General features: G+C 46.1%; 1 protein-coding gene across 1 annotated transcript; it reads right to left on the bottom strand.

The window, feature by feature from the left end:
- Window positions 1-10: 10 nt before the first annotated feature.
- On the bottom strand, window positions 11-25,127 carry LOC133389717 (matrix metalloproteinase-23-like). The gene is made up of 9 exons (XM_061637743.1): window positions 25,118-25,127; window positions 23,832-23,926; window positions 22,041-22,171; window positions 19,339-19,475; window positions 15,675-15,842; window positions 14,877-15,041; window positions 5,021-5,131; window positions 1,514-1,649; window positions 11-229 (listed from the first exon to the last, which is right to left on the bottom strand). The coding sequence occupies exons 1-9, from the start codon at window positions 25,125-25,127 to the stop codon at window positions 13-15; spliced, it is 1,170 nt and encodes a 389-aa protein (XP_061493727.1). The 3' UTR covers window positions 11-12.
- Window positions 25,128-26,503: the final 1,376 nt, after the last annotated feature.

A 26,503-nucleotide genomic window follows, 5' to 3' on the forward strand; every position in this document is an offset into this window, starting at 1 on the left:
TGTTGCACCTGTTCATGCTCTCCCCAGTTTGCCCATCATGGGGGGCAAGGGATTTCCAGCTTTGATCTTTATCTGCCAAGAATGAGCCCGGAGAGTCCTGCTGCCACGGCGGATCAAGCAGGCATACCGTCCTTCGCTGAACTCGGTGGCAACGACTCGCAGATCTTGGCTGGGAAGCAAATCAAAGCCTGGGAGGGAGTGGGAGAGCGGCTCCCCATCTTTATACCAGCTGCAAGTGGGGAGAGGGTATGGGTCAGAGGAAAGAGACTATCTTGCCCCCCCAACTTGCATCATCCCCCAAAACGCACTCATCTGCTCCTCTGTGTTTCCCACACTAGAATAGCAAGCTTCCCTACTGCCCAGAGTCAGGAGAAATTTGAGCATGCCCTCCCACAAGTATTCTGCCAGCTATCAGTGACGTGCCTCTTCAATCTTGTTTCTTTAGGCACTTACCCATACGTGGCAGCATTGAGGTCTGATGCCCACTACTGGCAACAGCAAGCAAGACCAGAATCCCAGTATAAGGTTTGGCAGGGGAGGGATAGCACCACAAATGTAACTTTAAATCAGGGGCGGGCAACCTGTGGCCCAAGAGCCACATGTAGCCCTCAGCCTGATTTCTTGCAGCCCCCAGGCTGCTATTATGCAGGTGGCAAAGGAGTGAAAAAGAGGGGAAAGGGGGTGACAGAAAGAGAGAGAGAGAGTACCCTGCTCCCCAGTTCTGTGTTGGGCCTCACCCACTTTTGGCTTCAGATCAGGTCACTGCCAGCATCATGGAAATGCAGCCCTTGAGAGAGGGAAAAAACCCTCCTTGAAAGGGTTCGGAACATATTTTGACCTGTGCTGTCTGCATGCAGCGAAGGGGAATGTCCCTCCTAGATCTCCCTTCCAGCTCTTCCCTTCTGGCTGCTTGCCTTCCTAAACTCCAGCCCACCATCTTAAGAACAGAAGGGGAGTCCGGCTGATGGGCCACGCTAGTGGCCCATCTAGTCCCACATCCTGTTCTTCCAGTGGCCATCCAGATGCCTCTGGGAAGAAGCCTGCAAGTAGGACTTGAGCACAAGAGCTCTCTCCCCAGCTGCGATTCCTAGCAACTAGTAGTCAGGGGCATGCATCTGAGATGGAACCATTGGCCGTAATAGAGAGCATTGGATTCGTAGGGTGGGTTGCTGTAGCACATGGGGGCATGTAGGAACATAAGAACATTGGAAGCTGCCTTAAAGTGAGTCAGGCCCGTTGGTCCATCTAGCTCAGTATAGACTCCACTGACTGGCAGCAGCTCCCCGGGGTTTCAGGCAGGAGTTTCTCTCAGCCCTACCTGGAGATGCCGTGAATTGAACTTACATGGGAGGAAGCGCAAGGTTTGCCACTACCCTAGAACTCTTAAAGAACCATGCACCATAACCAGGTCAGGAGGCAAGCATTATTTACTGTGGTGGAGACCGCACCTCTCTGGCATTGCATAGTCTGCTTGAGAATGTGCTCATTCTGCCCTTGCCTTAGGGATTCTCACCTGACTTGCCAGCGGGGCCTGGAAGAGTTCAGCCCGCAGCGGAAGGTGACAGCTTTGCCTTTGGAGATGTATCTGGTGTGAACATGGGAAGGCCAAGCAGGTAGGGAGGAGGAGGTGGCGGCGGTAACAGGGGGCTCTGTAAGAAAGGGACAGAAATAAATTCACCACACATAACACACTAGTGGCAGCAGAGAGAAGTGTCTAAGAATATGAAATAGGGAAGGATATTTTCCTTGTTATTGATTGCTGGTGGATGAACAGTTTTTATTATCACGACTTATGGCCACCTTATGAATCAGTGACCTCCAATAGCATCTGTTGTAAACCACCCTGTTCAGATCTTGTACATTCAGGTCTGTGGCTTCCTTTATGGAAACAATCCATGTTTTGTTTGACCTTCCTCTTTTTCTCCTCCGTTTTGTTTTTCCCAGCATTATTGTCTTTTCTAGTGAATCAGGTCTTCTCATTTTAGCTTCTACTGATAGTTCTGGTTTAATTTGTTCTAACACCCAATTATTTGTCTTTTTCGCAGTCCATGGTATGCACAAAGCTCTCCTCCAACACATTTCAAATGAGTTGATTTTTCTCTTATCCGCTTTTTTCACCGTCCAACTTTCACATCCATACATAGAGATCGGGAATACCATGGTCTGAATGATCTTGACTTTGGTGTTCAGTGATACATCTTTGCATTTGAGGACCTTTTCTAGTTCTCTCACAGCTGCCCTCCCCAGTCCTAGCCTTCTTCTGATTTCTTGACTATTGTCTCAATTTTGGTTAATGACTGTGCAGCTTTGGACTATTTTACGGTATCTTTGTATTCTTTGTTGAGAGGGTCACTTGCAAATACAGTCCAGAGAGAAAAGATCCGAATAACACTTTACTGGGTAAACTGAACAAATACAGTGTATAATTGAGGAGAAATAAACACAGAGGTTTTGTCTTTCTGAGTTCAGGCCTGATACATAGCAGGGAGACATTCAATTAAACATGCAGGGGGAAAACTCCCTCAGAAGTACCTAGCCAGTCAGAGCACCTGCCACTTCAGAAAAGATCATGCCATTCTGCCTGGTTGCTAAGCAACACCTCCACACATACCCTTTGTGGCTACTTGACTTTAACACTAACAGAATTAACCCTTGAGTTACAACCTGAGTGATCCCTGCTGTTACACTCCCAACCTTCTTAATGCACTTAAGTTGCTCTGAGACTTTTTTCCTGCAAAAATGAATAAATTAAGTTAAATAAATAAAGCCACCAAATGATACAAGATTTTGAGGCAAATTTGGAAGACCTCATTTTGGGTTAGAACATCTAAGGAATTTGGAAGAAGGCAAAAGATATTTTTTTGCAGTTTTGCACATGTACATGCATGCATGCACGGACACATTATCTTCTCTACCATAAATGCTTTTACTGTACGTATACCTGTATGTATGCTCTACTGGGCCAACACTGGGCAAATAATGCACTTGGTTTCCTTTTTAACCAAATTGGAGGGGCAACCCTATGCTCCCTGGGAGGACGGCTGGAGGGGCTGTCAGATGCTTCAGGCTCCCTCTCCACAAGTGGAAGAGGGGGCTCTGTGGACAGAGGCCTCTTCAAGCAGTGGCAGAAAGCTCAGCACCCATTACTATACCACAGGTGATGCTCCAAGGGCCATAGGGCCAGAAAGAGGCATCCCAGGGACAGATGCACCAAATCCAAAGTCCTTTCATTCCTCTGACGCACCCTTGGAAAAGGTGAAAAGGGATGTCAGTATGGCAGCCAGTGGGTGGTATTCAATGCTAGTTCTACTGAGGGTGGACCTACTGAAGTAAATAGATATGACTAACTTAGGCTCATTAATTTCAGCGAGTCTGCTCTGAGTACTTAACTGAGTACAACCCTGTGTTCTTATTTCCGTTCCCTTAGTGCACGTGTGGGGCACCTTTGGCCTTCCAGAAGTTGCTGAACTGCAACCTCTATCATCCCTTGCCACTGACTGTGCTTGCTGGGGCTAATGGGAGTTGTAGTTCAGAAACATCTGGAAGGCCAAAGGTTCCCCACACCTGCACTAGTGCAAATAGGAGGAGGAATTTTTAAAATGCTACAGAGGGGGTAAGGAAGACTGGACGCCCACCACGGCTGCAGTCCTAAGAATTTAGGAGATAAGCCCTTTAAATTACAGTCAGGGCTGTGGAGTCGAAGTCGTGGAGTCGGAAGCAATTTTGGGTGGAGTCGGAGTCGGAAGCAATTTTGGGTGGAGTCGGAGTAGGAAGAAATGTACTGACTCCTAATAATAATAATAATAATACTTCAAAATAAAATTAATATATTAATTTATTAATATTAATACATTAAAATACATTTGCCATTTATGAAGGAGTCAGACAGTAGAAAAATAGAGGAGTCGGAGTCGAAGGTTTGACATACCGACTCCACAGCCCTGATTACAGTGGGCCTTACTTCTGAAGAAACACACAAAGGATTGTGCAGCAATTTTGACATTTTTGCAGCTGAACTAATTCTATAAGAAGTTTATTTTTAGCCACGTAGATTAATCTGCCTGGGCATTTCAACAGCTCATGTGCCAAAATGTGGTGATATGTGATTTTACTTATTTTCTTACTTATTCCCCTGCCTTTTGATTTAATAGATGTATCAGGTGGCCTGGCAACAATGATAAAAGAAAATAAGGTCTCAGTAGCAAAGAAAGCAAAAAAAACTAAACCATTTTGCTTCTGAGGACACTTCCAGACTGTCTCTGTTTTGGGATGGGATTCAGATTCAGACTGTGTAATTAAAGTTGATTTGCGGCTCTTGCACAACAACCCTGCTTCCTGAAAAGATCAAATTTTTTGCACTGGTGGGAATGATGGGAAAATGCATTGAAAAGTGTGGGAGAATGATTGATGCAATGTTGTCTAACCCCCCCACAAACAAATCAGAAGGAGTGCTCAATAAATAGCCAACTGGCCCATCCAGACATCCTTTTGATTGTGCATTCATAATGATTTGTGCTCATTATGCTATCAGGGTGGTGGTCATATATGATCCTGCCATACTGGCAGATGGGGTGGCCATATTGCATCATTTTCAATCAGTACATCTTCTGTAATGTCCTGCTGAAATTTCGTAACTTTTTGTACCACAAACGTTTAGGGGGGCATTTTTGTCCCACTTGCGTTTCGCCATAGCACAGGAGTGCCCTTCCAAACAGCAATAATGTGATGGCACTAAGGAAGCATCAGAGAATAGCTAATAAAATGGAATGATGTGCAGACAGTCCAACATAAATCCACCACTAATGCACTATTGTTGTGTCAACAACATGTTGCAGAATACATCTGCCAAAAAATCCCCACCAGTCTGGAGAGGGATGACACTGTCTAACCTTCCGGCAAACTTTGGGCAAACAAATCGGGATGAATACTCCGTAAACCAATCATCTGGAAGCAACCAGAATTCATGACGTCTTGAGAACTTGCTGTAGAGCAAGAACAATTTGGGGCTCCAGACTCTCACCAAAACAGGTGTTGCAGATTCTGGGGCAGTGCCTCTTCATGAAGGCTCGCCGACGGCTGCAGAAGCCTAGCTGGGCCCAGAGTTGGCACTGCTTCTTTTCATCCACACAACCTGCAAGTTGCAGAGGGGAAGGAAGATATGTGTCAAGCAGCTTTGTCTTTGCAGTAGTTGAAACAGATCTGACTTGAAGCTGGAGAGAGAAGCTGGAGAGAGACTATATAGTCTGACAGCTGGATTAGAATTTATAAAGAAATTCAGTTCTATCAACTATGGCTTGAATTGTGATTCTTGTTTTCTGTCCCACTTCACAGGTGTTGATTAACTCACTGTTCTTATTTTGGCACACACTGAATAAACTTTCCTGTCCCATTTCTAATGCAGGTGTTAATATAGCAAATCTAGGATCATGATTATGCTATCACCAACTGCTGCTGTTATAAACAGTCACTGTAGCTATCTTGTAAATGTAAACATTAAAACGTTTTGTACACAGACTACACATTTTTCATTTTATTCATATATGGCCCCATGATTTACATCTTCACCCTTATATTCACCTCAATTCCAGGACAATACTCAATTCCAGGGTGATGTATTATTAATTACGACTACCACCCACCCACCCACCCACCCTTTACCAGAAGGTTCCATGGTGGGTCACAACAATATAAAATACAATATTAATAACAGCTGAAAACAATGAATCTGAAATCCAAATCCCCACTTATCATAAGAGAGCCTAGCCTACCTCACAGGGTTCTGTGGAATCACCATCCTTAGAGGAAGTGTGATAAATAAAATACAAATGATGGGCAGCATTCAATTAAATCCTTGCTCTAGTGGCTCCTCCCTCCTCAGACACCCTTCCCCCAAGCCATGCAATCATAGAATAGTAGAGTTGGAAGGGGCCTATAAGGCCATTGAGTCCAACCTCCTACTCAATGCAGGAATCCATATTAAAGCATACCCTCTTGAAGGCCTCCAGTGTTGGAAAGCCCACCACCTCCCAAGTAATTGATTCCACTGTCATACCACTCTAATAGTTAGGAAGTTTTTCCTGATGTCCAGTCGAAATCTGTCTTCCTGCAACTTGAGCCCATTATTCCGTGTCCTGCACTCTGGGACGATCGAGAAGAGATCCCGGCCCTCCTCTATGTGACAACCTTTCATGTACTTGAGTGCTATCCTATCTCCCCTCAGTCTTCTCTTCTCTAGGCTAAACATGTGAGGTTCTTTCAGCCTCTTCTCATAAGACTTTGTTTCCAATCCCCTGATCATCCTCGTTGCCCTCTTTTTATCCCATTCTAGTTTGTCTCCATCCTTCTTAAAGTGCGGTGTCCAGAACTGGATGCAGTACTCCAGATGAGGCCTAGCTAGTGTCAAATAGAAGGGAACTAGTACTTCATGAGATTTATACTTCTGTTAATGCAACCTAAAATATTATTTGCCTTTTTTGCTGCCACATTGCACTCCTAGCTCATATTCAGCTTGTGATCAACAACTCCGAGATCTTTCTCAGATGTAGTATTGCTGAGCCAAATGTTCCCCATCTTATAACTGTGCATTTAGTTTCTTTTTCCTAGGTTTGGAACTTTGCACTTATCCCTGGTAAATGTCATTCTGTTGTTTTCAGCCCAATGCTCCAGCCTATCAAGATCCCTTTGAATTTTGTTTCTGTCTTCCAAGGCATTAGCTATTCCTCCCAATTTTGTATCATCTGGAAATTTGATAAGCATTCCCTGCAGCTCCTCATCCAAGTCATTAATGAAAATGTTGAAGAGCACTGGGCCCAGGACTGAGCCCTTTTGTACCCGCTCATTACCTCCCCCACTTTGAGAAGGAACCATTGATAAGCACTCTTGGAATACAGTTCTGTGGATCCACCTAAGAGTTGTTCCATCCAGCCCATATTTAGCTACTTTGCTAATCAGAATATAATGGGATGTTTTGTCAAAAGCTCTGTTGATGTCGACATTCTTCTGCCTTTCTGCATTTAAATACTTGCATTTGTATGACTAGCCATTGACTGTAAACAATAAAGATGTCAACATATATTATGTTGACATCATTCCCACAATCCACCCGGGAGGTTACCCGATCAAAAAATGAGATAAGATTAGTCTAGCAGGATTTGTTCTTGATAAATCCATGTTGACTTCTAGTAATCACTGCATTGTTTTCAAGGTGCTTACAGACTGACCGCTTTAAAATCTACCCTTGAATTTTCCCAGGGATGGATGTCAGGATGACTGATTTGTAGTTCCCAGGTTCCTCCTTTTTGAAGATAGGGACAACATGAGCCCTCCAGTCATGTGGCACTTCACCCATATTTCATGATTTTGCAAAGACAATAGACAGTGGTTCTGAGAGTTCTTCAGCCAGTTCCTTCACTACTTTAGGATGTTCATCGGGCCCTGGAGATTTGAACTTGTTCAAAATAATTAGGTATTCCCTGACCATTTGTCTGTCAGTCTCAAGCTGCAATTCTGCCCCTTCAACTTCATGTTTGCCAGGAGGGTCACAGACCCTCTTTTGGGAGAAGACTGAGCCAAAGTAGGAAGTGAGCCCCTCTGCCTTTTCTTTGTCATCTGTTATCATTTTGCCATCCGCACTGAGTAGCTGTACCACCATTTCTTTTCTCTTTTACTATAGATGTCCCTGAAGAAAACTTTGTTGTTGCTTTTGGCATCTTGTGCTAACCTCAGCTCATTCTCAGCTTTAGCCTTCCTGACGCCATACCTGCAATTCTGTGCTACCTGTCTGTACTCTTCTTTATGTCCTTCCTTCCATGTCCTATATATGTCCTTTTTTATTTTCAGATCATCTCTAAGCTTTTTGTGAAGCCACACTGGCTTCTTCTGCTGGCTTCCCTCTTTTTTCCTTGATGGAATTGTTTGCAATTGTGCCTTTAGAATTTTTAGAAATTCTCACCCATCTTGGACTCCTTTTCTCATTAGGGTCGCTAATGGACAGGTGCGGGCGACCACTTCTGCTCTGGATCCTTGCCCCTCATGGCTAATAAAAGCTAGCAGGAACGGAACAACCGGATGGGCCAAGGAGGTGATCAATGCCTCTTTACGAGAGGGAGTGGTACCACCCTGCTTGAAACAGGCGGTGGTGAGACCGCTCCTAAAGAAACCCTCCTTGGACCCTGAAAATCTTGACAACTATAGACCGGTAGCAAATGTTCCCTTCCTGGGCAAGGTTTTAGAGCGTGTGGTCGCCTGCCAGCTCCAGGCTCTCTTGGATGAAACTGATTATCTGGATCCATGTCAATTGGGCTTTCGGCCGGGGTTTGGTACAGAAGCAGCCTTGGTCGCCCTGTATGATGACCTCTGTCGGGAGAAAGACAGGGGGAGTGTAACTCTGTTGGTTCTCCTTGATCTCTCAGCGGCTTTTGATACCATCGACCATGGTATCCTTCTGGGACGTCTTGCGGACTTAGGAGTTGGAGGCACTGCTTGGCAGTGGCTGTACTCCTACCTCGAGAACCGTCTTCAGAAGGTGGTGCTTGGGGAGCATTACTCGAGGCCCTGGGTACTCCAATATGGGGTCCCGCAGGGCTCAGTTCTGTCCCCCATGCTCTTTAATATCTATATGAAGCCGCTGGCCGAGGTCATTAGGAGATTTGGAGTGTGTTTCCAGCAATATGCTGATGATACGCAGCTCTATTCCTCCTTTTCATCTTCTTCAGGTGAGGCTGTTGATGTACTAAACCGCTGCCTGGCCGCGATAATGGACTGGATGAGAGCTAATAAACTGAGACTCAATCCTGACAAGACTGAGATGCTGTTGGTGGGGGGGCTCTCTGCCCAGATGGTTGATGTCCGACCTGCCCTAGATGGGGTTACACTCCCCCTAAAGGAGCAGGTCCATAGTTTGGGGGTCTTATTAGATCCGCTCCTGTCACTGGAGGCTCAAGTAGCCTCGGTGGCACGGAACGCATTCTACGAGCTTCGGCTGGTAGCCCAACTACGACCCTATCTGGAGAGGGAGAACCTCGCCACAGTTATCCATGCTCTGGTAACCTCTAGATTGGACTACTGTAACGCACTCTACGTAGGGTTACCTTTGAAGACGGTTCGGAAACTTCAGCTGGTGCAGAATGCTGCGGCCAGAGTTCTTACTGGGACTAAAAAATTTGATCATATAACACCTGTCCTGGCCCAGCTGCACTGGCTACCAATATGTTTCCGGGCCAGATTCAAAGTGTTGGTTCTTACCTATAAAGCCCTTAACGGCATCGGACCGCGATACCTGGCGGAACGCCTCTCCCGCTATGTACCTACCCGGTCGCTGCACTCGACGTCGAAGGCCCTTCTCCGTGTCCCAACACATAGGGAGGCACAGAGAACGATGACTAGAGCCAGGGCCTTCTCAGTGGTGGCCCCCGAATTATGGAACACCCTCCCTGACGAGATACGCCTGGCACCATCTCTGTTATCTTTTCGGCGCCAGGTAAAGACCTACCTCTTTGCCCAGGCATTTTAAAAATTTAAAAATTTGAATTTAAATTTGAAAATTTTTTAATTATGTTTTATTGTGTATTGTATTTACATCCACTTGTATTTTAACCTGTTTTATTATGCTGTACACCGCCCTGGGAGCTTATTGCTATAGGGCGGTTTAAAAATGTAATAAAATAAATAAATAAATAAATAAATAGGGTCAGAAACGTCCTTCTGGGTTGGTCGCGTTCCGCTCACAGGGCTGCTGATCGGAGGAGGCCAATCACGCCCGATGTTCTCCTCCAGATCCTGCATTTAATTAGGTCAATGTACTCATCTCAGTATGAGTCACACCTGTTCGCCACAGTAACTCTGATGATGTTCTATGGTGCTTTTCGCCCTAGTGAAGTTTTAGCATTCTTGGAGCGCGATGTGTCCTACCGAGCCTTATGCTTTGGCAATTGCACATTAGGTGCTCACGTAGTCAGGTTTTCCCTACGAGTCCCTAAGACTGATCGAAAGGGCCGTGGCAGTGTTATTTCTTTGTGCGTTTGCCAGGCTCCTGAACTCTGCCCAGCCACTGCAGTGTGTCTATTTCTGTCCATCAGGCCAGCGGGCAAGCGTTATCTCTTGTACATGCGGATGGTTCTGCCCTGACTCAGTTTCAATTTCAGGCCGTTGTTCGGTGGGCCTTGTTGGCCACTGGTGGCGATGCTGGAGTCCATGGGCTGCATTCCTCTCGGAATGGGGCGGCCGCGGCCGCGGCCCTCGTGAGCATGAGCGTTGATTGGATCCAGGCGATCGGAAGGTGGCATTCTCCCACTTTTAAGTCGTATATTAGGTATGGATACTCGCGTTCTGTTGTTTCTGTTTCCTTTAGGTGTACGGAGCCTGCCAGTTCCTGCGAGGGTCGTCCTCTGTGGCCATTCAATTCAATTTGGGCACATTGGAGGGCCTTCTCTTCTCCCACCGGAACACAGCTGCTGCTTTCTGCTCGGGCGACAGTTAGCTGGGAGGCTCAGAGGGGTATGCGTGGCATGCATTAATGCCTTTGGTGTGCCATGTTATGGCTTCGGCCGCTCAGCCTCATGCTTTGCTGGTGTATTTGGAGGGAATGACTTGGTGAAGCGGCCGGGTATGGATATGCTTCTCAAAGTCACTCCGAATTTCACTAGCCTCATACAGTCATGTCCTGATCTTATTCTTGTATGATCGGACACGCTGGTGAGGAGAGTTTGGAGGGGGGCGCAGCACCCCAACAGGATCAATAAGGCCAGGAAGTGGGTGAACAAAAGGGTTAGGGACTTGGTTTTGTCCCTGGACGGGGCCTATATTCCTCATGTTAAGATTAGGTTTCACTCACCGCGTTTGTTTTGAGATGATGACATCCATCTCTCGGAGCGCGGATGTGACTTTTATTGGAGGATTTTAGGTTGGGTTTGGGGCCTTTGTTTTCTTTGGGTTGAGGGGACCAAGCTTCAGCTGATCCCCTCTTGTGGCGTGGAATTCGGGCAGGTGAGGTAATGGGGGTTAAAAGTAAGGAGGATGAGGCATTTTGGTAAAGGGTACTCCCTAGGGAAACTTCAGGGTGTAATGTCTGTGTGGATCTAGGGAGTGTCCACCTGGGACCAGCTTGCACATCAGGGTGAACGCTTGTACGGCAGGGCTAGGATGCGGGGGTTGGAACCGCATACCTGACTCCAATAGCAAGGAGGGATAACTTTTCCCAAATCCTTGACTGGGGAGTTACAGTCCGATGTGACTGAGTTGCCTCTGTATTGGAGGGTCTATACCCTCCCAGATAGGTGGCGCCTCACCTGCCCAAACTATTTGATATATAATGATTGGCTGATTTGGATTCAATTGATTATGTGTTATATTGTAATAAATATAACATTACTCCATATATGTGTCACGAGTCTTCATTGGTGTGGTGGCAATGTGATTTATGGCATGAGTTCCTTCCAACATTTCTATGAAGACTATTATTGGGCTCCATTTGAGCTGTTCTCTCAGTTCCTGTTACTGTGCATAAGCCTTTGTAATCAGCAAGACTGGCCCGCTTTCTCACAGATGCACAGGAGCAAGAGTTCTTACTTTCTCCCCTTTGTCTGCTGGTTATTTAGAGTACTTATGCTACAGACGTTAGCTCACCTAAGCTTGAACGTTTCCAACAGCAGTCTGAATAGGAGGGTTTAATGGTTAGAGACCGCAGCCAAGAATTCTTGGGTCTTGGGAGGTATCAGGAAAATAAGTAATGGACTTATCTCGCTCTTGTGTGTGGATCATAAACACGCAGAGCAACATTCTTCTGACCAGGCATAAAGCATTGGTAAAAGTATCTTGGTCTGTCGGTCTTCTATAGCTCTTTATTATCTAACGATCCCATCTGTAGATCTTAAACGGATTGTGTATGCTGACTGTGTATTCTTCTGGAGGTTACTCCTTGATGGGGAGCCTTGATCAGACACTGGACTTAACTAACTCAAGGCCAACTAGCTCAAGGTTGGTGCCCCTTTCTGGACACTCTTGTTGTCTGGACTGGGCTATAAAGCCAGTGTGCTGCTAAAGACACAGTGGCAAGAACATAAGAACATAAGAACATAAGAAGAGCCTGCTGGATCAGGCCAGTGGCCCATCTAGTCCAGCATCCTGTTCTCACAGTGGCCAACCAGGTGCCTGGGGGAAGCCCACAAGCAGGACCCGAGTGCAAGAACACTCTCCCCTCCTGAGGCTTCCGGCAACTGGTTTTCAGAAGCATGCTGCCTCTGACTAGGGTGGCAGAGCACAGCCATCATGGCTAGTAGCCATGATATCTACCATCATAATTGGCAGGTTTCCTGGTCGCTTATCTGGTGTTCACATGAATAGGGAGCACGCTGGCTGGCTTCCCAGAAATGAGGGAGAGAAAGACAAAAAGCTTAATATAAACAGCTTGTGCTTACTATGGAGAAATCTACACACCTCTACATCAACTATTATTACATGCCTTATATGACACTAGAGAGCTCACAAGGGCCAAAAATCCATAACACTAGGGACAGCGCATAACACCTTCGTCAACCGTTACCTCCAAGTTTATGTCTCGCTCCTCCTTAGGATTCAGTTTAAAGCCCTCCTGGTGAAATTATCCATGCTGTGACCAAACACATTCTTCAAGGTCCTTATGAGGTGCAACCCACCACTTGCCAGCAGTCCATCTTCCAGGAAGTGTAGCCCACGGTCCCAGAATCCAAATGTCTCGCATCAGCACCACCTTTGTCATTCACCTGGAATATTTTTCTTTCCCTTTCTACTCCTCTTCTAAGTACTGGAAGGATGGATGAGAAAACTATCTGGGCCCCAAAGTCCTTGAGTTTCCCTCCTCGAGCTTCAAAGTCTAATGTGATTTCTTCATAGCTCTGTTTGGCAGTATCATTTGTTCCCACATGGATGAGGAGAAAGGGATACCTGTTGGTGGGCTTGATGAGCGATGGCAACCCTTCAGTCACGTCTCTAGTCCATTTTCCAGGGAGACAGCATACCTGGTGAGTCCATGGGTCTTCTCAACATACTTGGGGTTACAATCCCACAAGTAGGAAGTCTCCCACCACTAACTACTCTTCTTTTCTTGTTGTAGAGTGTGGTTTCATTTCCTCTGCTTGACTGACCTTCAGTCTCTTGCTCACTGTTCACAGGGTCTTCTGTAGTTCTTCATCTACAGCTTGTCTTCCATTCTCATCCTCAATTACCTGACAGTGGTTCCACAGTTTCACCGGTGTTGAGTGTCTCCTAATTGTTCTGCTCCTGTCACCCTTTTCCATGGAATTTCCTCCACTTCATTGTTCCTCTCCTCAATACTCTCCTCTTCTGCTTCATCTCACTGTTGTTCGTCCACCTCCTGTACTTCTCTTTGCTGTTGTCGCTCCAGCGTTCTGTCTAAGAAGACTTTGTCTTCTCTTATACACTTGAGTGTGGTCACCCACCACTCCAGGCCTCTTACGTTTTGTTCCAACAGTGCAACCAGCTGGCACATGTTGCACATGGACACCATATTGTTCTCAGGCCAGAAAACAAACATTGCACACACCTTGCAGGTCACCACCAATGGAATGTCCTTTCCATCCACAGTCGATTATCTTTTGTTTCTATCTTTCTGCTTGTATTGGAATGGCCTGTGCTTTGTCCTGTGTTTGAAGGTTAACATGGTTAATATCCCACTGGTATATGATGCACGCTACAATAATTTTTTTGTTAGCGACCTCTCCCTTGTCCTCCCCTGCGGAACTCCTGTTAGCTCTCCCTGTTTGCTCGCTCTCTGAGAGCTGGCTTCCTTGTATGTCTCCTAGACCAGCTGAGGCAGTTTCCTCTGCTCTGCTCAGTTAGGAGTCAGGAAACAGAATGAATCTCCCAGCATGCACAGCTGCTGATGGCTGCCTTCAGCAGTTATCAGGCCATGCCCCTTCAATCAACACCAATCAGGCCACGCCCCTTCAATCAACACCAATCAGGACACACCCCTTCCACTCAGGCTACTCTGGAGCCCTTCAGCCTTTCCAGTAACCAGATGATCACACGGTGACTCAGAACAGCTAAGCATATGGTCAACACATGGTGACTCAGAACAGACAGCCTCCTGGGGTTACTCTAGGTCACTCACCTCTTTGCCTTTGTCTCTTCCTTGGCTGAATACAACCCCAACAGTTTTCACCTGCCATTCACTTTGCAATGCCCTTCCCAGAGCTAGAGTGGTGTAGTGGTTAGAGTGTAGGACTAAAATGGAAGAGAGTTTGAGTTCAAATCCCTACTCATCCATGAAGCCCACTGAGTGACCCTAAGCCAGTCGCTCCCTATAGCCCCAGCTTAACCTACCTCACAAGGTTGTTGTAAGGCTAAGAAGGGGAAGCTCCCCTGTACCGCACCTTGAACTTTCTGGAGGAAAGCTGAGACATGAATGTGGCAAACAAGCAAATGCATGCATTCTCCCAAGAAGCACTAGCCCTTGCTAGATATGTCCTTCGATTTCAAAGGATCCAGAGCAGCTCTGGAACAAATCATGCAGTTGACTAGCCTTCCCTCTGTCTACATGTTGCCCTGCAGGTGTTTTGGATCCCAACTTTCATCAGACCCATGCTGATCATGTTGGCTGAGGCTGATGGGAGTTGTAGTCCAAAACATCTAGAGGGCACCAGATTGGAGAAGGATGTAACAGACTAACCCTGGCATGAACAAACACCAGACATTTGCAAGATTGGATGCCTGCTGGTTAAATATATTTGGCTCCAAGAAGAAAGGGATGACAGTCTCCACGAAGGCAAATGGCCCAGTAGCAGGGGGTCCTCCCAAGCTGAACAGGGAGGCTGCTGGCATCAGATGTTGGAGCTTACTGGTTTGGGAAGTGCCTGCTATGTACAGCTGTACGTACTCACCGTACAGCTGCTGAATGGCCCAGACATCATCCTGGCCAATGCGCCATGTCCTGCTGTAGGTGGCATTGGGATGCATGAGGGCATGGACATCCCGGGAGTGCCAGAGGCCCAGGGCATGGCCAATCTCATGAGCTGCTACTTGCACAAGGTCATTCAACCAGACACCTGTGAAAGAGAGAATGCAAGACAAACACAAGGACTAGGAAGTCTCTGTCACCATCACCCAACATCCCTCTGGCCGCCTCCAATGAGAATCCTGTGTGGAAAGCTCCAAGCAATGTTTCTCAGCCAGGAGGGCATATGAAGATCTCAGACGGGGTGTGTTTCCAAAATATGTACAATACAAGTAAAAAAATTAACAAAATATTGTTATAGGATTAGAAGGGTTGGTCTAGGTGATCTCTTTGGAATCCTTCCAAGCCTGTAATTATGTATCTGTAGGCAGGGCTGGCACCAATGGGTGGCAAGGTTGGGCCCTGGCAAGGGCTCCTGTGGCCCACTCCTTAGGGTGGGAGGGTAGCGCTCCCATTCCGCGATCAATGGCAGCGTTGGCTCCTGACCCTGTGGATCATGGAGAGTGAGCTCCCAGACACCTCCCCCCAATACAGTCAGCATGGGCCAACCTGACCAAGGCCAGGGAGATTTGTAGAGATTGGCAGTGAGGAGGTGTAGCCTGGGGAGACACCAGTTACCAGACAGAGAGGCATGCAGGGCCTAAGGTCCCCACCCCTAGCTAAAACCATCCCCCCCTTTTTTAATTCTTGACAAAATATATAGGCACTACTGCATCTAAAGTACCTTGCTTCCAACTGAAGCGGGAGCGGCCCAGGATCCAAAATTCATGGTTATCGAAGTGGATCTCACCACGGGGAGGGAGGAAAGCGTGCGCCAGCTCCCCATTGAGCCCGTCGAAGCAAGGATGCATGGGAGAGAACCAGCAGTCGGTGTGGTTGAATGTGTAGAAACCTGCTCGAGAGCAGCCAAGAAGACAGAGGGCTTCATTACTGCTAGCATTCGCTCTTGCAGCAATGTCAGTGCACAGAGTTAGGCCAACAATTCTGCAGGATAAGAAAGGCAGAGAAAGCGAACCTAAGCAGCCTTCGCCAACCTGATACCCTACAGATGTTTTGGGACTCTAGTTCTGGCTAGGGCTGATGGAAACTAGTCCCAAACACCTGGAGAGCGCCAGGTTGGCCTAAGCTGATCCGAGGCCGTCCAGTGAGCTGCAGGGGTGAACGGAGAGTTGAACCTGGCTCTCCCGCAGGTCAAAGCCAATTCTCTGCCTGCTAGCAGAGAGGCCTTGATGGAACAGACCAAATCCATGAAGCTGACAAGATTTTGCTTGGGCTTGTGTTGATTGATAGTCTGTGATTGGGCATCTGTGTCTGGGTTCATGGAAGAAATATAATATATGTGAACAACATGTGAAGATGACTTGGCTGACTTCCGAAGCCTTTTTTTTCCTTCATGATGATACTCAGATACCACAATTGAAGGGAGTATGCTTCTGGAAATCTGTTGCTGGAAATTGCTGGAGGAGAGGGGAGCTCTCTTGTGCTCAGATGCTCCTTGCAGGCTTCCCGCGAGCATCTGGTTGAGAACAGGATGCTGGACTAGATGGACCACTGGCCTGATCTAGCAGCCAGGCTCTTTTTAGGCTCTTATGTAGATATACCAACCCCACAATTATGACGAGATAAAGGAGATCTATGCCCTGTTCTACAGTCATGCTCAGGATCCAAGCAAATAACAAGACATTCAGAAGCCTTGTTCTCATTGAGGGGGTCAACATGTCTCTGGGTTGTATCACTTTAGACTGCAGGTGGAGACACATAGAAGCAAATGTTTGTCCATACAAAAACAGTTCCCTCCACACAGAAAGTTAGTGTGTCAGGGAGAAGAGTAATCTCTTTGATAAGTTGTATTTTCTATGCACGGGAACTTTGGTGGTGGCTGTTGTTGAAAGAGCATTCAATCCTGTGATTCCCCACCACCACCAGCAAACTGAAGTGGTATAAGGTGTTGGTGTTAACCTTTAAAGCCCTTTACGGTTTCGGACCAGTTTATCTGAAGGAGTGCCTCCAACATCACCAAATATGCCGCCTGACAAGATCAGCCATGCAAGACCTTCTCTCGGTCCCACCAGTTAAAACAGCTAGGCTGGTGCAGACCAGAGAGAGGGCATTTTCAATTGTGGCCCCCACCCTCTGGAACTCCCTGCCTTATGATCTTTGCCATGCCCCCTCCCTGGTAGGCTTCCGCCAAGCCTTAAAGACCTGGCTATTCAGGCAGGCATACAGGATTGCTGGGGTGGACTAGGGTTAGCAGTATAGATGGGCGGTTTTAGATTTTCATTGACTGTTGTTCTGGTTAAATGTTGTATTTTTATCCTTTTATCTTTTTATGTACGTCGCCTAGAGTGGCCGTTGTCGCGGCCAGATAGGCGACTTAAAAATAAAATTTATTATTTATTATTATTATTATAACCCAGAAACAGGTTGCCCCACCTCACTGAGAACTAGTCCATAATAAAGTGGCTCTGAGGAAGGTGCAGGAAGGGAGAAGCACCATGAAGAGTCAAAACGGGAAGGAGAACAGGCCCAGGGCTCTTATTTTAGCTAAAATAAAGGGTTTGTATCAGTACCCATCACTAGGGATGGATAAATCTGTCAGTTTCACTTGTCTCCATTTTTAACCCAATCTTAAACTCAGTTCTCCACTTTTCTGCATGATTTTTTAAAAAATCCTCATGAAAATTCATCAGAATTTTAGTATGAACTTCTCCTAAGAGAACACGTTTTTGTTTTAACAAATACACATATTTTTGCAAGCAATTTATTCTAATATAATACATTTTTGTATGTTATTTTCACTAATATATGCATTTTATGCACATTTTCTAGAGAGAGCCAGTGTGGTGTAGTGGTTAAAATGCTGGACTATGACCTGGGAGACCAGGGTTCGAATCCCTACACAGCCATGAAATTCACTGGGTGACCTTAGGCCAGTCACTGATTCTCAGCCTCAGAGGAAGGCAATGGTAAACCCCCTCTGAATACCACTTACCATGAAAACCCTATTCATAGGGTCACCATAAGTCGGAATCGACTTGAAGGCAGTGCATTTACATTTACATGTTCAGCCAACACAGCCAATGACCAGGGACGATGGGCGTTATCGTCTGCAATCTCTGGAGGGCATCACGTTGGCTACCCTTGCTAACCATTTCCTTGAAATAAAACCTGGCTACCAAGAATCCCCAACTTCTCTTACATCAGATATTTATCTATCCTTCACCAAATCCCCCTCAGAAAACACAAGACACTTTTGAGTCATCCTCTTCCAGCCTCCTCTATTTAAATAAAAATCACCCACACGGTCTAAGATTTCCTTCCTGGATTTTTTTCCCTCCAAGCTAAAAATATCCCCCCCCCTGCAGCCTTACATTCCCTCTCCCCGCTGCCTTTTTCAACCTTGTCAAGCTCCTTTGAAGTTTCTCCAGCTAGTCCAGATGTAATATATCTGCCAATGGAAGTCCCTCCTCCGTTCTCCGGGTTATGCCAGAAGTCGTTTGGAAGAGATGTTAAAACAGTAGCAAGGGGTGGTGGTGCAGAAGAGCCAAAGGCATCTCTCTCTCTCCCCCTCCCCCCTCTGGAACAAAAATCAAAATGGTGCCACTACAGTCACCCTGCATGTATGGATGTGATACACAGAAACAGATTGTGGAAGTGAGAAAATTGCACCCCCTCTGGGATCTCCCTCCACTGTTGGAGGCAGTATGCAGTTCCTGGGAATCTCAAGTGGGGAGGGCACAGATGTTGCACTCAGGTCCTGGCTGTGGGCTTCCCATGGACATCTAGTTGGCCACTGTGAGAACAGGGTAGTGGATTAGATGGGCCTCTGACCTCATCCAGAGGCCAGGCCCTTTTTAATGTTCTTACCTGCTTGTCAAAACTGTGTCTGGAAGCAAAAGCTTAACTTTTCCCTAGAAATTTGAATGACTGTAAATCAGTAAGTGGTGGCAACAGGCATTTTGAGAGAAGTCTGCATGCAGTGGGGACGCTGAGGGGCTAGCCTTAGTGCCAACCCAGGGTCAGGTCCTTGCAAGGGACCCTGGGAGCATCGGCACTACAATCCTGCAAAAACAGAGCTTCTGGTCACAATGCAAGGTTGGTTTTCTTTATAGTTTTCAGCCTTCTGGCACCCAACGGAACTGTTTCATGGCAAGGATGGCTGGCACAGTGCAACCCATGGCAACTACAGAGAGCTTCTCTAGTGCCCCGTAGTGCTAAACGGTGACTCTGGAAGATCTCACCTGTGCCTTAAACTCAGGTGGCTGTAGGCAAATTGTGTTTGCTCTCTCAGCCTCAACCCCCCCCACCTCAATATGTAATTGTCCTGCTTCACAGTGTTGTTGTACAGGTTACAAGAAGCTACTGTCGCTCTTCCTGGCAGCTCCTACCTATAGTGATGTCTGCCGGCTGAGTAGGGGCCAAGCGCTGGAAGGTGAGTGGTGAAACATTGCTCCACATGCGGAAGGCACTCACAATGGCTCGCTCGGTGTCCACCTTGTTGAGGGTGCTGGGGAACTGCACGATCCTGAAGCCAGAGAGAGGTACAGAGAGGAAGTCAGCAGCAGCAGCGGCGGCAGAGCCAGGGACATGATCAGCTGTGGCAAATTTGGGACCTTTTGATTATTTCACTGTCAGGTTCTTCCACCAGGGGTGTTGTAGAGAGGAGGTGCAATATGCAAACCATGAATCTAGCCAGATATGCCAATGGCAACATCTAGAGTTGCTGCACCTAATAGCCAGATTCAATGGAAATCTCGTAGGATGGAGTAATGTCTGAACACAGTGGTTTTCAGACCAGGTCAGGGAACCTTGGGGCCCTTTACCAGGGGGTTCAGTAAAAGAAAATAAGCTTCTCTGGAAGAGAACTTGCCCATCAGTAATGGCCTTCTGCACTACACAGCCCTGTGCTGATTACTTATTCTCCACCTCAGTCCCTGAGATCTTCTGATGGTACTTTTGGTGGTTTGCCACTCCCCTGAGGTTTGGTCTGCCTTCACCAGGGATGGAGCCTATCGTAGTGGAAGGCCTTACTTTGTGGAACTCCCTCCCAGTAGTGATTTGGCAAGAACCATCTCTCTCATCTTTCAGACATCTTTTAAAAACACTATTGTTCAGATAGGTCTTTCCAGTCTGAACTTTCTGTTGCTAATCAATCAGTATATATTGATGTTTGACGGTCTTAATGATGTTTTTATGGTTCTTGTTCCTGATTTTATTTTTAGTATGTTGCATTCCACCTTGATATGTTCTTGTGAAAGGGTGGATTGTAAATATGTAGATGAATAAATATATATACTTGAGGGCATCTCCCCAGAAAACTGTGCAATGCTCAGAGGGCCCGTGGCACATATGTGAGGATTCTTAGACAAATTGATGTGGAAATGGTCTCCCAGAATCATAGAATTGGGGGGGGGGATGTCTTGTAGACCATGTTCATCACCACCACCAGCTCACTGCTCAGTGCATCAGCTCATCTCCAGACTGTCACTTTTTTTTGTGGGAGAGATTCAGTTGCATACCAGAAATTTATATTTGTGCAACTACAGTGGATTAAAATGCTCTGGTGCAGCAAATCCACTTTTTTAAATATAAAAAATAAAAATGGACTTTTTGCAGTTAGGAAACTGACAGGGAAACGCAATAAAAAGTGTGGGGTAAACGATTGCATAACCTCCATAAAATCAAATCAGGATGCGTGCCCATTGTTGTTTAACCTCCCTGCAAACAAATCAATACAAATGTTCAACAGAGAGCAGGCATCATATAACCTGTGCATAACCTTTGTGTGAGCAAATCAGGGTGAATGATTGATAAAGAGCTTGTCTGGAGCAGCCCCAGAGCTGGAGCATTGCCAAGACATAGCTGTCAAGCCTCAGCTTGAAGACCTCTGGCAATATCAAACATACACACCCTCAGCACACAGGCGCTTAGTCCTATTGGTCAAGCAGAGAGAGAAAATATGAAAGTCAGTAGTAGGGATGGAAGGACCTGTCCATTTCAGTTCTCTCAATTTTTCCTTTTCCCAGTCTTAAATTCAGTTCTCCCCATTTCTGTAACAATGTGTGGTTTAAAAAAATGAAAATTCTTCAGTGTTTTACTGCAAATATTTCCTAATAAACATGTTTGTATGAAGTTTTGAGTAATGTGCACAATTTCACAAATAATTTTCCCGAATATAATGCATTTTGTATGTTATCTTCATGAATAGTGTTATGAGCATGGGGTTGGGATGAATGATCCCTGTGGGTCCCCTTTCCAGCCTCTGATTTGGAATCCTGTGCCTTGGAATGAGGAATTCTCTGCTGGTCAAATGAGTCTTTTGTTAACCAAATAGATTGGCCAGGTAAGATAATGGGCCGATCAGTTGCCTAGCAATGGTGAATGGGCCAGGGAGACCCTTTTGTCATTGAAACTCTGCAGGAGAGCCTTCCCCCCACTCCTGGCAGCTAGCAGAAGTTGTGCTTGTAGTTTTAGTGCATCTAGAGAATTGCTGGGTACTGGAAGGCAGGCAGAGAGACTGGCTCTCTGCACCATGGCCTTTGGGGTGCCTCCTGCAACCCAGATGGATATTGGACTGCTGATGCCTTGAACCCCTCCATCCTTGAGCTCAGGTTGAATGTGTGTAAATAAATAAACCATATTTCATAAAGACACCGCAGTCTCCGCTGACCTTCTTCCCAAAGGAAACCAAACCCTGGAGGAGTGCAGGGACCCCCAAAATCTCACCGCTCGGAGATTGGGGGAGGCGCACAACAATATATTCTTTTTTATGTACACTTTCTCCAATACAATACAGTATATGCATTTCTGTAAACATTGTTTAGTTGGAGAATTGCATCACAAAATTCAAATAAGTGCAGATTGCAAAGGATGGCTATGTTTCAGTTGTCACATTGATTTGGAAAGTGCAAATTAGATAGGTTTGCCTTTAAATGCAAATTGAACTGAATTTCTGCCCCATCCCGAGACTCAGTAGAATAAAACACCACCATAGCAATCTAATAAAAAAACACCTTGCTCTATGACATTTTATTTAGCAAGCCTGTAAAAACCAGGCTTTCTGTCCCCCTCCCCAGATAAACATGCTCACTTGTAGGTCAGATTCACATGGTCCCATTTGTAACCTAGAGGGCTGATTGCATAGCGCCTCCTCCTGGCCAAGACTTTGTCAGATTGCCAAGGGACAGAAGCCACTACGGCAGACTGGGCTGGTCCTTCCCCCTACAAGAAAGCAAGGACATTTGTGATGATAATGATGATGATGGGAGTCAATTCAGCTATCTTTTGAGCCATTCCACCAGAATGTCCCATTCTAATCTTAAACTAGGATTTTTTACACACGCACACACACACGCACACACACACACCCACACACGGGATGGAAAGATCTATCAATTTCAGATCTCTCAATGTCTCATTTTTCTAATCTTAAATCCAGTTCTCCACATTTCTGCAGCAATCTACATTTAAAAAAAAAAACTTCATGAAAATTCACCAGCATTGTAGTGTGCGTTTCTCTTAATAAACAGATTTTACTGGCAGTATTGACTGATGTAAACATTTTTGCAAGCAGTTTCGTGTTATGTCATGCATTTTTGTATGTTATTTTCACTCATATATTCATTTTTACGCATACTTTCCCCTAACATAGGCATTTTTGTAAACATTGGTTGAAGAACTTCATCACAAAATTCAGATAAGTGCAAATTTTGAAGGATGGCTGTGTTTTGGTTCTCATATTATGGAAAGTTTGAATTTGATAGATTTGGCTTGAGATGCAAACTGAATATAATTTCTCACTCATCCCTAACACACACACATGATCTACTTTGTTTAACCTCATGCTATGTAAACACCGATCTTTCTGGCTGCCTGCCCTGTGGGAAAATTCCTCAGCCACAATTTGGGACCTCTCCATCTCCAGCAGATTTGGGCCAGATCTACTGTCAAGGAAAAGGAAAGGTTTGTGGGAAGCTGGGGGGGGGGATGGGGAAGAAGGAGCTTAAGGATGCAGCCCTATGTGAACTCACCTGGGAGTAAGTCTCACTGCACTCAATGGGCCTTCCTCCTGAATAGTACACCCGCATAGGATTGCACTGCAAAAATGCTCCCTTTGACCAGTCCCCTTTGCAAGGGGCTCATCCCTCCACTGTGAACTCAAGAGGAACTGGTATCATTTCGTCTCCCTCCCCTTCCAAGAAAAATGTTTCCTCTCTGTTGAATGCTACTCCCATCTAACAGTGAAGGCATCCCCACCCCTAAATCTCCCAGCTCCTCGGACCCAAGTACAGCCACAGCCACCCTAATCCTCTGTCAAGGATTAAATCAAGCCTTCACCCACCTCTTGCTCTACATTTTGCAGCATCCAAAGAACTGCAGGCAGCAGAAAGAAGAGAACTGCTCCAGCAGAAGCCGCTACACCCCAGCAACACCTTGACATTTTGGAGCTGAATTAATCCTTTCCCAGGAAAACCAGATGACTTGACAATGTCCTGTGCCTCTAGGATGCATTCAGCACAGCTGCTGCTGCTGCCCCATGAAGTGCAGAGTTTTGTGAAGGAGCCCTACTGCTGCGGCAACACAGCCAGCCCTCAGCCCTGCCAGATTGGATCCATCTGTCCAAAATATACAGGAACAAAAGCAGGCACTCACTAAAACATCCAGATGCAGGCTCCCAGCTCCTCCCTGCCATCCAGAGAATTGCTGGCATCCCAGGTCCTGGGCACCACAACCACAACACATGATAAGCGTATGGAATTACGTAGGAAGCTGCCTTATATTGGTCCATCTAGAGCAGGATCATTTAGTCTGCCTGACAGTGGTTTTCCAGGGCTTTAGGCAGAGAATCTTTTCCAGCCGTACCAGGAATGTGACCTCTTACCTGTACAGCAGATGCTCTGCCGCTGTGCTGAGACCAGTTCCTCAGTTCATTGCTGCCAGATGTGATGAAGGCTGCTGTACCTTGGTTGTTCTTTTCTTAACAGATTAAGGCTGCAATCTAATATACACTTACCTGACAGTAAGTCCTATTGAACCCAATAGAGCTTACTTTTGAGTAGGCATGTGCAGAGCTTGGAAAAGTTACTTTTTTGAACTACAACTCCCATCAGCCCAATCCAGTGGCCATGCTGGCTGGGGCTGATGGGAGTTGTAGTTCAAAAAAGTAACTTTTCCAAGCTCTGGGCATGTGTTGGATTGCAGCCTAAGACAAGTCGATGGAGGACAGCCCTACTGAGGATTATCCATGATAGCTAACTGGAACCGCCAATGCACCATATGCCCCAGAATACCAGATGCCGGGGTCAAAACAATGGAAGGTGGCTGTCTTTGCTTCACATTTGTGAGCTTCTGAGAGGCATCACCATCTACCTGGTTGCTGTTGGGAACAAAAATACAGAGCTAGATTAGGGTTGCCAGGGTCAGGGCCTGAGAATGATTCTGTATCTTTAAGAGAAGAGAAAATTCAGCCAAGTGCAGGTGTTCTTTCAACCCTGTAATGGGAAAAACCACAAGGTGAAATCCTCCCTTCCCCCTTGCACAACTTTTAAAGATACAGACCTCTTGGAGGCTGGGCCTGGCAACCAAGAGGACTTCTGTAAGTTGTGCAGGGAGAAGGGAGAATTCCACCTTGTGGTTTTTCCCATTACAGGGTTGCAAGAACACCTGCACTTGGCTGAATTTCCTCTTCTCTTAAAGATACAGAATCATTCTCAGGCCCTGACCCTGGCAACCCTACTGTTCACCCAGGCGTGTGATGATGGTTGACAGATACTTTTCCTGGCAACCTTGAAATTCTTATCTGCAAGAATAAGTGGTTGTTCTGCATGTTTTAGATATCTTCAATAGTTTTACATTTTAAAAAAATATTACTAATGCGTTTGCTGCCCTGGGCAGCTGGGCTGGGCTCCTTTGGAGGAAGGCGCACCGCTTTACCCTTATACCTTTGATAAGACGTGTATATTTTTAGGAACCACCCTATTGTGTGATTTTAGGTTGTTTTTAAGTGTTTTTAATGCTGTATTATAAAATTGTTATAACCTGCCCTGGGACCTTTGGGTGAAGGGCAAATAATAAATGATGATGATAGTATACATTTAATGAACGTATAAATACAAAATAATTAAATGCATTTCCAAGTTAAGTTTGATCTCATTGGGCGGGACTCACTCTCACGCATAGGAGTGGGTTGCTAGCCTGCAGAACTCAACCAGGTTCAACAGAACTTTGAACTCAGGAGAAGGAACATAGTGAGGCAAGATGCATTGCCATAGCTGCTTCTGCTGAAAACGCCATCATGTCCATGGAACTCTGCAGCCAACTCACTTTTCTTAACAAGCAGTCAGGCTCAAGTAGTAACTAAAAAGAGGTAGGGAGTCCTTGTTGCAGCAACAGCACTGCAGATCACAGAATATGCCATTTTGATAAATACAAGCTTCTAGTCCTCAAGGGTGGAAGAAAGGGAAGAAAAACCAATCCACCCCCTTGAAAACAAAGAGGCAGCTTTCTGCTCCAGGTTTAAAAACCAGGGAGTGACAATGGTCAAGGATACGTAACCATGGTGGGGCGAGTGGATGCATAGCTCCCCTTACAGCAGCAATTTGCTTTATGATTTATTTATTTTTTAAAAGCAGGCTTTCAAATGGCTGAGAAGAGAACTTCCATTTAAAAAACAAGAAGTTTTAGAATAGGGAAGTTTCCTCTCTTTTTTTAACATGCTGGTACACCCCCCAAAAAATGGTAGCGCTCCCAACTCAACCCACTTGAGTCATCCAACTTATCTCCCCCCCCCCCCGATGTTCATCCTGTCTCATGACAGATTTCTCAAATAACAGTATTACCCTTTAAAATGACTAAATGAGCCTACAGGAAGACTCCCCTCCTTTCAGCACAATCCTCTGTGTGCCTGTTTAGAGCACAGGGGGCAACATGCAGTTCAGGGACTGCAAGCCCCCCCCCTCTCATTTTAGGGAAGGATTGCAGCTTAGTAGCAGAGCACCTGGTTTGAGATTCAATCTCTAGCATCCCCAGGTAGGGCTGGAAATATTCCCTGCCTGAAACACCAGGGAACTGCTGCCAGTTGGTGTAGACAATACTGAAGTAGATGGAACAATGCCACCCACCTGCCCTGCTTCTCCCGTCCCATCAGAGCTTCTTCCTTCCCATTGGTTTCCTCCACATCTTTCCTGGCTTTTAAAAGTTTTTCCCCTCTTCTTTTCTGTACAGCTTCAGAACAATTGGAAAGAGCAGCATTTTCTCTGATAAAGACAAGTTGGTGTTCGACTTTTTTTCCTGGTTGTGCAGCTTGGGAAAAAGAAGCCCGTCCCCTCCATGTATCCGAGAACAAGATGGCTGGCTTCTACTGTATGTACACAGGCAAGAGTTTGAAAATGGACATGGACTGCCTTCAAGTCGATCCTGATTTATGGTGACCCTATGAATAGGGATTTCCTGGTAAGCAGCATTCAGAGGGAGTTTACCATTGCCTTCCTCTGAGGCTAGTCCTCCCCAGCTGGCAGGGCCGGTTCTAAAGGGCGGCCAGGTGGGGCACTGGCC

This window comes from Rhineura floridana, chromosome 7 (genome assembly GCF_030035675.1).
Source record: "Rhineura floridana isolate rRhiFlo1 chromosome 7, rRhiFlo1.hap2, whole genome shotgun sequence".
In the NCBI taxonomy this organism is placed as follows: Eukaryota; Metazoa; Chordata; class Lepidosauria; order Squamata; family Rhineuridae; genus Rhineura; species Rhineura floridana.